At 35.9% G+C, this 15,684-nt stretch overlaps 1 protein-coding gene across 2 annotated transcripts; it reads right to left on the minus strand.

Annotated features, from left to right (window-relative positions):
* Nucleotides 1-318: 318 nt before the first annotated feature.
* Nucleotides 319-13,744, minus strand: DRM3 (S-adenosyl-L-methionine-dependent methyltransferases superfamily protein). Of its 2 annotated transcripts, none has more exons than XM_086588901.1 (12): nucleotides 13,625-13,744; nucleotides 12,884-12,916; nucleotides 12,628-12,756; nucleotides 11,511-11,598; nucleotides 11,252-11,298; nucleotides 9,198-9,308; nucleotides 8,577-8,687; nucleotides 8,388-8,487; nucleotides 4,817-4,929; nucleotides 3,144-3,246; nucleotides 2,670-2,749; nucleotides 319-1,812 (listed from the first exon to the last, which is right to left on the minus strand). In XM_086588901.1, exons 2-12 carry the CDS (start codon nucleotides 12,884-12,886, stop codon nucleotides 436-438), a joined length of 2,262 nt encoding a protein of 753 aa, XP_086445027.1. In that variant the 5' UTR covers nucleotides 12,887-12,916; nucleotides 13,625-13,744; the 3' UTR covers nucleotides 319-435. The 2 variants fall into 2 exon arrangements, with proteins under 2 accessions (XP_086445027.1, XP_086445029.1); XM_086588903.1 differs by lacking the exon at nucleotides 13,625-13,744 and adding an exon at nucleotides 13,090-13,206.
* Nucleotides 13,745-15,684: the final 1,940 nt, after the last annotated feature.

Below are 15,684 nucleotides of genomic sequence, written 5' to 3' on the forward strand. Positions count from 1 at the left end.
GTTCTGCTGAGAAAGTTTTGATGCCTACTCTTACTCATTCCAATGTGTCAAGATAGATATGGGAAATACTAAAGTTTCCACAGGGAAATAATGAATGTAACAGGCCCTAAAAGAACATTGAAGCCTATTGCAATGAGAACATTGAAGCTTAATCACAGTTTACATGTCCTAAAAGAACATTGAAGCCTAATCACAGTTTACATGGTTTACATGGCTAACGTCTTCAAATTTCATTAGTTTACCTATCTACCCAAGTAGTAAATGCAACCCTGTAACACATGCAGTGAAATATTTCTCATTGTAATTACATGAGCAGAATAGGCAAGTACATCCATTTGATAAATTTGAAAGTCGCCGCAAAGGATACCCCATGTTCAAACATTGACATTTTATATAAACCATCACAAGGATGGTGGTTCAGATATGGAAGTTGTGTCACCTGCATCCCATTGTGCTCCTTACATTTTGCAGAACACGGACACATTCAAAGAAAGAAGTGAAGTCAAAACCTGCTGGGTTTCCACCATCAAGAGCTACTTTGGAACTTCCAGGAATATTAGTAAATGGATTTTGACAGATGACCAAGTCAAAACCACCAAAATCATTTATCAGAGACTTAAGCTTGTTAGATGTTAACTTGTTAATGTCTTCAATCTGCACCAACTCCCCTGTTTGTCCACTGCCCTGCCACCACTTTCTTAAGATCCTCCGATTTGTTTCACATAATTCCATTGAGACAACGCCTTTCAGACGAAGGCCTAGACGATGAAGAGCAACTTCTGCCCCTCCAATTCCGCTGAAAAGTGATAAAACGTTGAGCCCATCTGGAAATAGCCACTTCAAGACAGAAAGGTGATAACCCAACGTGTCTGTTTGGAAACTATACTTAAGTAATCTCAGTCTTTCAATGGGGTCAGCACCAACTAACTGGGTGTGCTGCAAAGGATAACCCAAAATACGTTCCACTTGCTCAGGTTCAATGGGGCTCAGTCTATACTGCCCAACCCACATTAAGTTCAATATCTTGCAATGGTGAAGTATGTCAGCTTGTTGCTCCTTTGAAATTATCCCCTGTGAATCACTTAAGATCTTTCCTAGCCTCTCACAGAGTTGAGGAATCCCTTTAGTTTCAGAGTTGATGCAGCTTAACTGCTTCCTAGTGTCCCATGATGGCCACCACTTCTTTGTGTGAGGCACTGCATCTTCAATTGCCATTGGTGACCGTGGATGGATGTGAGTTCTATCATCTGTCGGAAGATTGTGTATGTAACCTTCCTTCCTACTTAAGGCTGAGAAGAACCCAGTATGAACAAACTCCGGATCAATTGTATACAGGAACTGTGATAGTTTTCGCCAAGTTTCATGCGAAACGTCCAGCACATTTCCATAAAAGAAAAAAGGACGATCAGCTACCTTGTCACGGAGACCCCTACAAAAATTTGATTCAGGCTGTTGGGGAATTTTCATTCTATCTAACGGACTTTCTTCCAACTTATGGACCCCTCTATGTGGTAGAGACATGGATAAATTGGTAATTTTGGGTTCAAAAGCTTTTGCTTCCCTACTGGAAATGTCAAGAAAGGCATCTGAATAGTCTTCAAACTCAAGTTTCGGTTTTTTGACTTTTTTCCACTCAAGTTCTCCATCAAAGTCTATATCCTCCGCTCTGAGAAATGGTTTTGAACTTGATGCCTCAGTCTCTGCTATAAGGGTATCAAAAGAGCGGCGTATACCGTACTCTTCTTTAGGACTTTTCAGAGTTGTATAATTTTCACCCTGTGAATGATTCATCCTGTGAAGGGCTGGTGGCTCCTGCAAAAGATCATTGGTCTCATTAGGTAAGTATGCAGAAACTTGTGTGTGTGTGGGTCTATCGCATACGTTTACTCAATGACAATGACCGTCCTGATACAGTTTTGCAACATAATTGTCTCACCCTTCAACCTAGCACCAGCTGAATATCCTTGATCCAATACTACAAACATTTCAATTTCTGGGCCAATATCCCATCCAACTTATTACCTAGGGCCCATATATTTGTTCTTTCACTTCTTTGTTCTTGATTTTACTAAAGGTGCTCTTTTTCCTCAGACATGCTTTGCTATTAGTTGAATATTTTCATATGAATAAGGAATCAAAAGTTTGAGCTGACGTGTGGACCATCAGATCACAGACAGATCTTCATACATGTGTTCAAACTTCAGATTCTGTGGCCTGTCTCAGTATATCTCGAGGATCTGTCTTGAACTGCCAGTCTACACAGGATTAGTTCACCCTATCTGAATAGGGGCAATTTTCAATGTTATATACTATTACTATTACATCAGATAACCAAAAAAACACAATAATAACTCGAAAAAAAAAAAAAAAAAAAATACTATAGATAGCAGTCCAAGATTTCGTGTCATCTTTAAGCAGATCTTCAGTCAAGCATGAGCCTTCGAATTTCAAACCTTTATGAAGGAACCAACTATTTTAACGGAAATGTTAAAATTCCACACAATAAGATTCATCCTATTATATCAATCACAACAATCATACATAGGTTCCTAGATGAGTAAATGAAATAACAAAACTGAAACAAGGGAAAGCAGACAGGTAACCAGATACGCTAGATGATATATAAATAAATTAAAAGCTAGCTTAATGGTTTCACCAAAGAGGAAAACCTTGTTTTTCTCAGAGCTGGTATCAGCAATACGGCTTGCAAAAATTGAATCAGCAAGCTCCTCAACTGGAACCTCTGCACCTGAAATTCAGAAAGAGGTTTCTGGATATAATGGTCAAAGAAAACCTATGCAAAGACATACACCTGTGGCCAGAACTGAGAGACACTGACGCAAACGTGTAACTATCCAAATGGTTTGTATTTCAAAGTTTGAAGCAATTAAAAGAATACAAAATTAATTTCTAAGGATGCGAGGAGAAAGTACAGATCTTTCTTCTTACACAGATTGTATATATATGCATTTTGGCGTGTGGGGAATTGCATAAATATAAGTAACAGGCTTTCTATGCTCCAAGGTTATACGAGGGCATGATAAAAAGATGCAAGCAAGTGACCATTGGCTCAAACGCCAAAAATGAACATATGTTCTTTAACTTCTTTTTATTGGCTCTTGGGACTAAAAGAAACCACTCACCATATTTCTCAACAGCTGAAGAAATTTCATCTTCAGAGAAACCCATATCCAGCAACCGAAGTGTCACGTCCATGGTCCAAAACAAAGTTTCAGTACTATCGTCCTGGAAAATTCAAAAACAAGCTAGTGTAATATGTAATGAAGACGCAATGAAGAGGAGCTTGCATGTACATGGAGAATATATGTTTCTTTGAATATATCACATGAAGATATACAGACAAAGACAAACCAAAGTCACATTTACACTGGTATGTGTGTCATTGTCCAACATGGATACACACTGTCCGACACGTCAACTTATATGAATTAGGACACGAGGACACAACAAAGTAAAAAAGAAACTATTACTATTCTTTAGTTACAGAACTATTTCTTGGGCTCAAGAACATACAAAGTGCCTCCTTACAAATAAATTACTATACAAATAAAGTGGGATATCAAGGAGTTGTGACTATGATAAGACCTTATGTTCTTAATCTTTTTAGGGTTTAAAAAGGAACCCTAGTTTGAAATCGTACGTTTTACGTATGCGTGTGTCTGACAGTATTGGACACTAAGTTTTGGGGGATATAAGTGTTTAATAGTAACACAACTCAGCATGCCACAAATAAATGATTTCCTAAAAGCAACTATTTGGGGTCTCAAATCAGTAAAACCACCTTCACCGCCATCTTCAAAGTCGCCGCCACGACCATACAAGTTTTTTCGCCAGAATAAAGAATTTTTTTTCAAGTGTGGCAAACCTCATACTCAAAATTGTAAATTTGTATTTACGCAGGTTGAGTTGTCTCCTAGCCTTCCTCAATAAATATTCCTTGCTACAAGTGCTTTTACATTGATATATAAAATCCAAATGGCTCCAACTCTGATTAATTACTTGGCTGTCACGGTTACACTCACTGGTTAACTATTGCAATGAATATTACCATACCCAAATATTTGTTATGATATATGAAGTTGCATAGTGAGAGTTGTGAGTTTGATGCAGGACAATGATAACTTTTTACAATAATGAGAATATTTAAATTTTAGGCTTTCAGGATTTATGTTAATAGAATTAGGAGGTTCAAGGTTGGATTATTTGCTTATTTAGGAAATTCTATGTTGAGCTTAAGTAGAATTAGAACTCCTGTTTCTTGCTTACCAAATTTGGTTATAATGAGGTCATTGTAGTAATCTTAATCAATCCAATTATTCTATCAACAAAATTATCAATTTCTAATTTACGTTAGATAATTATCTCACCTATTCCACATCTTCTAGTTACTTTATTATTCTTATTCGTCTAGATCTTTCATTCTCCTTTCTTCTCTTCTTCTCTAATCAAGATCACGGCATCTCATTCTTTTAACGTCCTTAGCTTGTTCTTCATTAGAGTTGATGAAATACCATAAAGATGTTCATTTTCATGTTTGAACACTTTGTAGGGATTCATTAGCCATCAAGAAAGAAATCCAGGTGCATGCTTACTATGCTATCCCTGTCTTTGCAATTTCAGCACTAGAAGGTGCTAGGAAACATTGAATAAGCAAAGAACATACATAACTACATGAGATTTCACTTGATGCTATATGTAAAAGAACAGTATACTATAACAACCAAATATCATCTAAAAGAACAATGTAAACTTAAATAAGAATATATGAGAACTCCAAGCCTGAGATGTGAAAGACCTCTTTCTTTCCGTTATCAGCATGATTTTGATCATTTATATCCACTCCCGAACTCTGTGCTACTTGAGCAGCAGCTATGAAGTCCACAAGTTCATTGACAGTAGCCTCATGACCTACAAAAGCAACACAAATACATTACTTATTACTGAAACAGTGAAGTGATGATGCAGTAGCTTTTAAAAATTCAAAAGATAACCAATTCTCAATGTTATGAAACATAATATTCTAAAGAAACCTTAACAACGTTAGCCTTGTAAAGGAAACTGTGCATACCCTTTAAACGAAACAATATTACAAAGTGTGGCAAACCACTTATTAGTTATTACTTTTTATGTCACACAGTTACTTGATTAAGTACGGCCTAGAAATTACATCGAAAAGTTTATCTGTTTCTAATTTTCACTAAAATAATCCGTCTATACCCATGAAAACTTCTTTTAACGACAAGCTTAGTCATCAAAATGAGCTGCATTAGCTTGAAATTTCAACTGTGCAAAAGACTAAATTTCTAACAGTTTAACCAATCTTCTAATCCCAATCAACAACATTTTGTTAAGCCAATTGTTAGAGTTCTAGGAGGATATCTCCCGAGGGGAGGACGAGGGCAGATTTTAGGCAGTTTCTATTATTGTAAACCCTGATTTTCATAGATATATTGAAGTGATACAAGGCCAAACCTAATTAAGGCTGTATCCTCTTTTTCTCCAAACTTCTTCTTCTCCATTAACTTTTACTCCAATAATATTACCTTTTGCTTGACAGTAACCATAACTTCGACGCATGGCATTTAAAATTTGGAAGACAATGCAGTAGCAAGGGAGAGCACATGAACCAGCAAGAGCTGAGCACTATTGCATCAGTCCCGGATACTTTGAATTAGAGTTGCAATCCAAACACTTACCTGCACTACATGGGGGTTATTGAATTGGGAAGTGGGTTAAGATCTGTCTACTAATAATGAAGGGAATCTAAGATGCAAACCAATAAGTTGAAAAATGACGGTCTTTTAGCAAAATGGATGTGCAAGTTCGGGGAGGAAATATAGTCTTCGGATACTACTACTACTTTTTTAACGATAAATGATATTTCATTCATACATTAAGATATTGAGTACAACAAGCGAAGCTCAAAGACAAAGCAAAAGCATGTACTTACTTGGCAAGACGCCAAAGGCAGTGAATATATATATACAGGCCCGATCTTCGAAGTACATACTTATTTTAAAGTTAAAATAAGTACGTAAATAAAACATCACCTAGAAAATGAATTCAACTCTAATTTTTTGTGGGTATTACCCACATACCATAAAGATCATCTCCACTTGTCATCTTTAAAAAAAAATCTAACGGTCTAGAAAATAGTATTTTTGCAATCATCTTTTGCCTAAGTTAGAGATTTCCAAATGAGTTGAAATTTTGTAGAGATGATATTTATGGTGAGTAGATGATATCCACAAAATATTATATTTGAATTCATTTTCTAAGTAAAGTTTTACTTACGTACTTATTTTAACTTAAAATAAGTATGTACTTCTAAGATCGGGCATATATATATATATATATATATATATATATATATATATATATATATATATATATATATATATATATATATATATATAGTAACAGTGGTATTTGAACCCACGCCTTGGGACCAGAACCTAAATCTGGCCTTGGACCTTACAAGTATTAAATAGGGGTGCAACATGAGGACTTCCAGAATGTCACCCATCCTAATCCTAGTACTACTCTCGCCCAAGCACGCTTAACCACAGAGTTCTGATGGGATCCAGTGCAATAGTACTACTATGATCACAACCAGCCTAAATGATATATGATTATAATATTGTTTATCACAAAGTCCCCCAAATTATAGTCCCACAACAGAACACAACCACTAGACTGAACGAAGAGAAGTGTCTTGACACAATATAGGAGATATGTTTGCTTGAGCTGAAATGGATACCATTTCCTCCATTCCCTCTCACTCATAAGATCGCCACACATGTTCTACAAAATTCATTAATCTTGAGTTTTCTTATATTTTCAAGGTCCGAGAAACCGAAATTTTCCCAAAATACTGCCAAAAATTCAGGATACTTTTGACACATACCAAAGAGCAGATATTGCAAAAAGGATTAAAATAGTATAAGACTTGAAATAGCAAAACATTTTGCAAAATCAGTTGAAGCGTCTTTGCAACATGAAAACAAGAAGAGGGAGCATCAATGTTTGGAACTGCACCACCTAATGCTTATTTAGATAGCCTCTTGCAAAGGATCAAGCCTTTTGTTGCTCTAGAAGAAGAGAGAAGAAGTTGAAGGGGAAATCTAGAGAGGAGTTAATTACTAATATTAGAGAATGGAAATGTCTAGAATATGGTTTCCTTGTTTAATAAGGGATCTAGTCCAACTACAACTTTCATCTCTCTAATGTTAATCTAATCCTTTTAGGCCTTTTAGATGATAAGTCTCTTAGCAGTCCTTAGTTGGGTCTCCAACTCAATTAGAAGCCTATGAACAACTTAAAAATGGCTTTTATTATTTAACTACAAAGAGTTCTTCTATGGACCAATGACTTGAAGTTCCAAATCAGGAAGCCTAGGATCCGGACCAACTCCTGATTGGAACAAGCCAACTAGGTGCTAAGTTGGTCATCTGGGTCTGAACCAAGACCAACATGATTCCTAAATGGATCTTCATGTCTGGGTCCTTAGTCGCTTAACCCACTCATGTTCTTTCATCAAGTGTGTTCCTTGTCGGAACCAATGATTACTCCAGTCCAGATGTAGTCGTTAATTCTTGATATGATACTCTACAGTACGGAACTGCATCTCCTGGAAAGCTAATAATCATGAAACAAGTGTCCTTTACACATCAAATTAGGCACACACCCTTAGCACCTTTTTCTTGCCAATATAGAGGAAATGTTTGTTAATATGGAGTAGAAAATTTCAGCAACCCTCCAATGATAAGCATAAAATGTGTACTTTCTCTGTCAATTTTCTCCATAATAAGCAGATAAATCATTTTTACCCCACCAAACAGAGGATGCAACAAATGCCATTTAAATACTAATCAATTATAGAAACACTTCATTTACAGCAATGACAGAAGATCTGCAAATCATGCGAATTTGCGGATCAGTCCTTCTGATCAGGCTAGAGAATGCAGGCAGACACACAATGAAATTCAAACTTCCTAAGTATCATCCAGCTCAGATGGTTAAGATAAAGCTCACTGTAATGATACGAGACCAACCTCAGTAAAAGCTATGAATTAACTGCGTCAACACTCCTACTGATGTTCCTAAATCAAACAACTACGTACCCGCAAATAATTTATAATTCACATCAACGAAAATACGGAGACTAGAAATTTCAACAAAGTGTTATAGTTATCAGGCTAGGATCATGAAAATGCACCAAAATGTTTCTTTTATTGTAAATGTTTTTATTTCTTGTTTCTTTCTTGTAATGTAGGCCTTCTCATCCTACTTCTCCATTATTAATGATATTTCACTTTACCAAGCAAAAAAACAAAGAAAATGCATCAAAATTGAACTTCACTCACCAAGTCTGCCAATTGCAAAATCAACTTCTTGCACAGAAAATTTCATCATTAAAAGAGATGCTCGTTTGTCATCGTTAACCTCAACATCTTCATCAAGCTCCTGGAATTGATGCATGACAAACTTAAAAACGTGTAACGAGAATGTAAATGAACATAAGTATAACACAAACTACACTAGCAACAGGTTACCTCGAGTTCTGAAGCATTTGTATGAAATTTAGCAGAACTTCCTTCATCCTTACAATCACCAAATAAGTAATCCAAAGAATCTGACGATTCGGAACTCGCATTTCTAACAGCCTAAATAATTCAAACGAGTTAGGTATTCGTGTTTCAACAGCATGTTCTTGCATCAAAAATTAGAAAGCATACAAATCATGCAAAGATTAATCAATATCCCACAACAAGACCAGACATTTAATTAGCATTCAAATGGTGGAAGTGGTTTTGACACGTGTATCTCTATGACTCTATCTCCACATCTCCTCTATGGGCATTCTCAAAAACCGTTCTCTTTCTAATACGTGACTTTCTTAAAGTATCTTTCAGATATTCGGCAGAGAGAAAATAGCATTATACGACAAACTTCATCATAGATTTACAACACATTTTAGAATGTACTATTTTACTATAAATTTATCATTTACAAATATGCTCTTTTATCTTGAATGACCTAATTTTTTTTCATTAGTAAAACAGCACTTGATACCCAAAAAAATAATGTATATAGGAAAGATGACATGCTACAAAACCTTGCATTTCATAAAGGATATACTGAGGTAACTACTATGTCACACTAGCAAGAGCTACCTTGAGTTTTGGACAATCTGTAGCAAATTCAGCAGAACCACTTCCATCCTTACGGTCATCAAGAATATCATCCAGAGAATCAGACGACTCGCGTGATGACCTCTTATCGGCCTAATTCAAAAAGTATCAACAATTAGTTATTCCTTGTTAGGAAAAATACTATATTTTCCACAAACACAAACCGAACAGGAATTTTCAATTTGTTTAGAAGCTTCAGTTTGTACTGAGTGAAGTATGGCAACACAAAAGAGCCAATTTCAACAAATCCTAAGCTCCATTTCAGGATTGCTGGAAAGCTTGCAAAAACAGGTCAATCTTAGTTTAAACGGGGATTCCACAATCCTGAACACTATGGTCAAATTCTCTCGATATGAAATGTCTTTGCATCAGAACTATACTTGGGCTGCAATCAGCATAATGATCAGATTACTCAACCCAAATTACAGTTCCTTGTTTAGTGTACCTTTAATGTCATGTCTCTCTCTCGTGCTCCAGTGAGTGTTACTAAGCGGTTCGATAAATTCAAGGAGGTACATCACTACCACCTTGTTAGTTAAGAACTTAAGATAGGTAGTCATCAGCCTGATATTTGACCAGACATAATATAGGTAGCAGCCTATATATTTTATCTAAAAGTGTTTAGAGATATACAGCAATCAAATATATATTATAATAGCTTCTACTAGCTGCGACTATGTTGGAATACTACCAAGGGGGCTTGCTCACGGCTCTAAGGGAGTCTAACATTACCACCATTTTGTATCCAATATGTAGTGCTCCTTAAATTCCTACTGCAACAGCTAGCAGCTCTTGAAGTAAAGCCACTTAAGTTTCCTCCTGCTAACCATCTGTGCTTATCATAACCTCATCAGTACGTCGGGGCGGCATCATAACTTTTCTTTGTTTTGTAATTGAGTGTGATACCCAGTCTATCACTATCAATACTTCTCTTCAATAGTCAGACCCAAAGACCTCGGGGATATTACTCTGCAAGTAGAGATTCATTGACTGCATCAGTTTCAATGACACTTCTTGAGGGGTTCTACAGTGGTTCTGTAGTCTCCTATCCCCACCCCACCCCACACTGTTCATGGACAGTGGCACATTTGAAAGCTCTTCAGGAAATAGATAGTTAATTCTGGTAATATGTTGAAAATGGTAACCACCCTTTTGTTTTAAAAAGTTACAGCATTATTTTCGTAAAACTCAAATTCCCCATTTTGAGCTGAAAGTGAGAATTGACCCCCAAGACCTTGGGCCTAACCTCACAAGACTTGACAAGTAGGCCACTGGACACCTTCATATCAATCAGGGAATATTATGTAAGGAGATTATTGACTAGAGGTGTATGTGGTTTCCATTTGGGTTGTTTTTTTTTTACTTACTGTTACTTTGTACGTGACTTTCATCGATCTGATAACTTCAACTCTTTACCAATAAAAAAAAAAAGGATCAATTACAAGAATGCGTAACGGAGTTAAAACTTGACAAACCGACCGTGATAACAATATAGAATAAATGTTCCAATGCTTTAACTGAAAGCAAGTGCATCACAAAAGTATGATGAAGAGGACTACAAAACAGAGCGAGACAGAACTTCCCAAACTAAGAGTGCATCACAATCATATGATGAAGAGGAATACAAAATATAGCTAAAATACCAAACTAACTTTTGATATTAATCCATAAGATTATAAAAACATGCTTTATTTCCCTCTGCTAAAGTTTTCCAATGTCTCTGACCAAGAAAAAAAAAGGTAAAGTCTCAAAGTTTCTTTTACAACCACACCCACCATCAAGCCCACCTCCAGTGCATTTAACAACATTTTTATTTTAAACCGATCAAGGTGCCTTGTTTCTTACAAAAAATTAGTGACTACATCTTTGGTCACCATGATAACAACATACAATAGATTCTAACTATTTAAACATAACCAGTTGTTTTACATAATCCTAAATAGCTTTTATAAAGCAGCTCTAAGTTATGACCAAGTATATCACGACTGAAGGAAATAAATTGAAGTAATAATATACCATGCCAGGAATACACTTACTGAATATGCAAAGAAGGTGTCCAACAACGAGTCAGCATTTTCTTCACCTAGAAATAACAAAATACCCTTAGCCATCAATTAAACAGTAAAATACATTGGGTTCATGATGCACTGCTTAACATACATCACACTAAACCCAAACTTAAAAAGTATGCCTTTTCACATAGCAATTTATACCTAGAAGAGCTACAACCTTTTGCAATTTACACAAATGTCTTGGCAGTATGAGATTATAACCCAACTTAGTCTGTGGACCTACCATGATCCTGAAGAACTTTGTCAACAAGAGTTGATGAGAATCCCATCCCTAGAAAATATGGTTTCAAGCGACTTTGGGAAGAGCTTTCCTAGGATCAAACAACAGATGAACTAAGCAACTTTCCATTCATTAAATAAATAATTCTAAGCAAGTCACAAATGCAAAGAGAATAGTTAAGAAGAGGCACTAGTCTGAACAGTATACATCTTTTAATACTTTAAAAATTCAACCCCAGCTACAGTAAAATAATATTATTTTATGGCCATCCTACTTTTTCACCATTGTGAGGACCATTTTGTCCCTATTTTTTGCATTAGATGGACAAATTTGTCCCGTCTGTATTGCAATTTTTTATTCTCTCTCATCTATAGTACTTTACACTCACTAGTGTACTTCCAATTCCAAATCCAAACAAGCACTTATCCATATTCATTTGGAGGCTGGTCCCCATTAACAAGTAAATGATGCTATCTTTTCTATGAATATATTTTGATTTAAGCTTTCTTGGTTTTCTACTTTCTTTTATCCCTTTTTTTTAACTCAAGTGGTGTTTCAATTTTTTTACATAAAAAGACCAACGTAACTAATTTCTTTAACCAATTACTAAACAAAAATAATTCATTCATATATATTAGTTGACTAAAATAACCAATGAAAACAAAGAATAGAACTTCGCAATATTCTCACTTTTTTATTGTCGGTAACAATATTCTCACTTTCCACTTTAAAAACATATATATATGCGTACGTATTTTTCTTTGTTCCCGCAAATACAAATAAGACGTGTAAATCAAATGCTCGTTGAGCATGCATAAGGCTAGTGAAATAAATAAGAGGTGACGAATTCAAGAGTTACGATCATGACTAAAACAATGTTCTTAACATCTAACAAAACTTCCAAAGTTATAGAAACGTATTTTTTTCAATTTCTAATATCCCCATTTCACTTATAATAGTTTTGTAACTGACAACTATAGCTAAGCATTAAAACTGTAAGTGTTCTTCTCTACATGGAGTCTCATTAACAGACTCAAGTTATAAGCAAAACATAAATCTGAGAAGTATTTCAAGAGAGTGAAATGGATGTTAGCTAACTATGTGCCCACAACAGACTTACACCATTTGGCTTTGAGCAGCCTGCACCAGATGACAGTTCCATACCCATGACTCCTCTCTTCGATGCACCTCCCATCACAACTTCAGGAACAGGAGAGCTCTCACTGTCTGCATAATCTACCATTTCGTTCTACAGAGCAACAGAAATAGTATAAATGAATAAGCTTTTAAACGTTGCTTTCAAAAGGAACTTAAGAAGATACATCTGAAATGACGTGCTTAGCTGAAATTAGAGAAGGGGGAATTAGCTAATTTACCATTTACTCTTCTGGTAGGACCTACAGCAATCTCTGCAAAAAGAAAGATAACCATTAGGCTGAATATACTAGAAAAAAACTGCGAAGAAAAAGACATCGAGATGGGGTGGCTTGAACTGATATCAAGAGTTATTTTCAAACTTCTAAGACTCAATCAAAGGAAAAGAACTTGTTCGATTTTTATAGATGATTTGATCAATACGCACGCGTTGCTAATAACTATTTAGAGAAAGCTACATGTATCCAGTGTTCCAGCCAATTCTTTTCCACATTTGCCTCACATTTTCTTGAAAAAGGGAAAACTCCCCTTTGATGTAGTAGATTGTTCATTGACCTATACTAGCAAACTTCACCATTTTAATCCAATCATCGACGTCTACTGCCCTAAGGCTCTTCCACTTTTACATACTCAAGTTAGCTATATTTTATTGATATAAAAACATTTCAACCTAGAAACAACGTTGAGTCCACTCCCCATTATTTTGTCTCAAACTAGTTACACTTGACTTTTACTTCCATCATCGCTGTCTAAAAAACTCTTCTTTCTTTAACTAACATGCATGCATTCCTAATATAAATCTACATAACAACTTTCAACAAATATAAATACAAACAATATTAAAATAAATAACAACTAAATGAACAAAGGGGATAAGATGTGTAAAAACAAACATGCAAGAAAGAAAGAAAATGAGAGTAAATTAGTTTTGAAGGGTAAAAAAAAACATAATGGGAGTGAACCTTGGGCTTTTGCTGCTGATGGGTGGAGTGAGTTTCTTTTTCTACTAATTTTCAGACAATGTGTATTTGAGAGAGAGAGAGTGTGTGTAATGTGTGCAGCACTAAACTCCAATGGGGTGCAGGGGCACGTGACGCCGAATTGTCCTTTTTTCTACTCTTTTGTGAGGTGAGGGTAGTTTTGGTAATTTAACTTCTTACTAGTTACCGCTGGAGAAAAAGAGAAAATACTGTAGATTTGGGCGAAAACCCTGTTGAAATCAAAATTTGTAAAGAGAGGTTAAAACTAGTATATCTTTGGCGGAGGGAGCTGAGCCGCCGCTCTTGGCGGAAAGATAGAGTTGGGTGATGGGGGAGAGAGAGATGGGTGAAGGAGAAAGGTATTTGGGCAAAAAAATAAGAGAAGATGAGGACAGACAGATGTAAAACCAACCAAGTTGGTTTTGTTCAAGATACCCTCCTTCTCCCAAAATCGTTTAATCGCTCATTTCGGCGTATCACTGACTAAGATAATCGGGGTGGCCAGTGGGGAAGAAGATGGAGGGAGGAGTGGAGATGGAGAAGGAGAGGGAGAGGAAAAGGGAGAGTGAGAGAGACAAAAAGAAAAACATAAGGAAGAGATGAGGACAAACAGACATAAACCAACCAAGTTGGTTTTTGTCTGCATAACCCCCCCTTCTCCCAAAATGTTCGCTCCGCTCACGGATAATTTTAATACAATACACATTTAATGGGTGTAGACATAATTGTCGAAACAGGTTTTTCTTGTGCTTTTGAATTTTGGCGAACATGAATTTCGAATTCTTAACCGCTTCCTAATATTTTCTATTTTTGTTATATATTTATGATTACAAATTCAAAAGGGTAAGTGCACTCGTCATTCGAGAGGTTGATGGTTCAGCCATCTGGATTCACTTTTAACTTCTAGATGATCCAAATCATTAGCCTCTCACGCGCGCACACCCTCTTGTAAATGATGATCCATTAAAATAAACAAACACTCGTTAAGTAGATATAAAATTTTACTGATTAAAAATTAAAGAACAATTTTCGAGTTACTTTATCTATATTTTCATTGAATGGAAAAAAAAATGATAACAACTTCAATGCACCACATCGCATTTCCATATCATTGAGTCGTGAGAAGAAATACCACATTAAGCTAACCATGTTCCATTAACCAATGAGGATCCTATTGATACTATAGTCTACCCCTTCAATTCAACCCACTTAAGTTTTTGAAGGATTCTTAGTGGCAACTTCTAGAAATCATTTCTATCAAAAAACTATACCCATTGCACCTGCCTCGAATGAATTTTTGCAAGCTTGTGAACTACTACATCTACAGTGGTGCATGTTGCTTTCCCATATAGCATGTCAACTAGATAGCTAACAAGTATATCATGGTATCAAGATTTCTAGGAATAGTTCTGCTATCTCTCACCTTCTTTTTGCGGATGATGCATTCAATTTTTTGCAGAGCCAATCTTGAAGAAGCAGCTGAGCTTCTTGATGCTTTAAGACAGTTCTGTAAGATCACTGGACAAGACATTAACTATGAAAAATCTGGCATACATTTTAGTAAAAACATGGCCCATGATCAGAAAAATATCATCACTCATATGCTCAATGTGAGAACTATTCATATAGGGGAACATTACCTTGGCTCTCCTCTGTTCTTAGGGCAGAATAAATCAGAGATCTTTAGTAGTATTATTTCTAAAGTTAATAATAGGATCTCTGGCTGGAAAAGTAAGCTCCTCTCACAGGCAGCTCGAACTGTTTTGATTAAATCCATTGCATCAGCTATTCTTGTTTATACCATGAGTACCTTTCTTTTACCTCATAAAGTTACTGATACTATCAATGCCCTTCAACGGGACTTCTGGTGGGGCACGAGCCCAGGCAGAAAACACCCTTTGTACCTCAAATCATGGAAATTCATATGCAAATCAAAAAAGAATGGAGGCTTAGGAATCAGAGATACTAAACAGGATAATCATGCTCATTTAAGTAGAATAATATGGCATATCATCACTAATCCATCTTCTTTCTTATCACAG

The sequence above is a fragment of the Coptis chinensis genome, chromosome 2, assembly GCF_015680905.1.
Source record: "Coptis chinensis isolate HL-2020 chromosome 2, ASM1568090v1, whole genome shotgun sequence".
NCBI lineage: Eukaryota > Viridiplantae > Streptophyta > Magnoliopsida > Ranunculales > Ranunculaceae > Coptis > Coptis chinensis.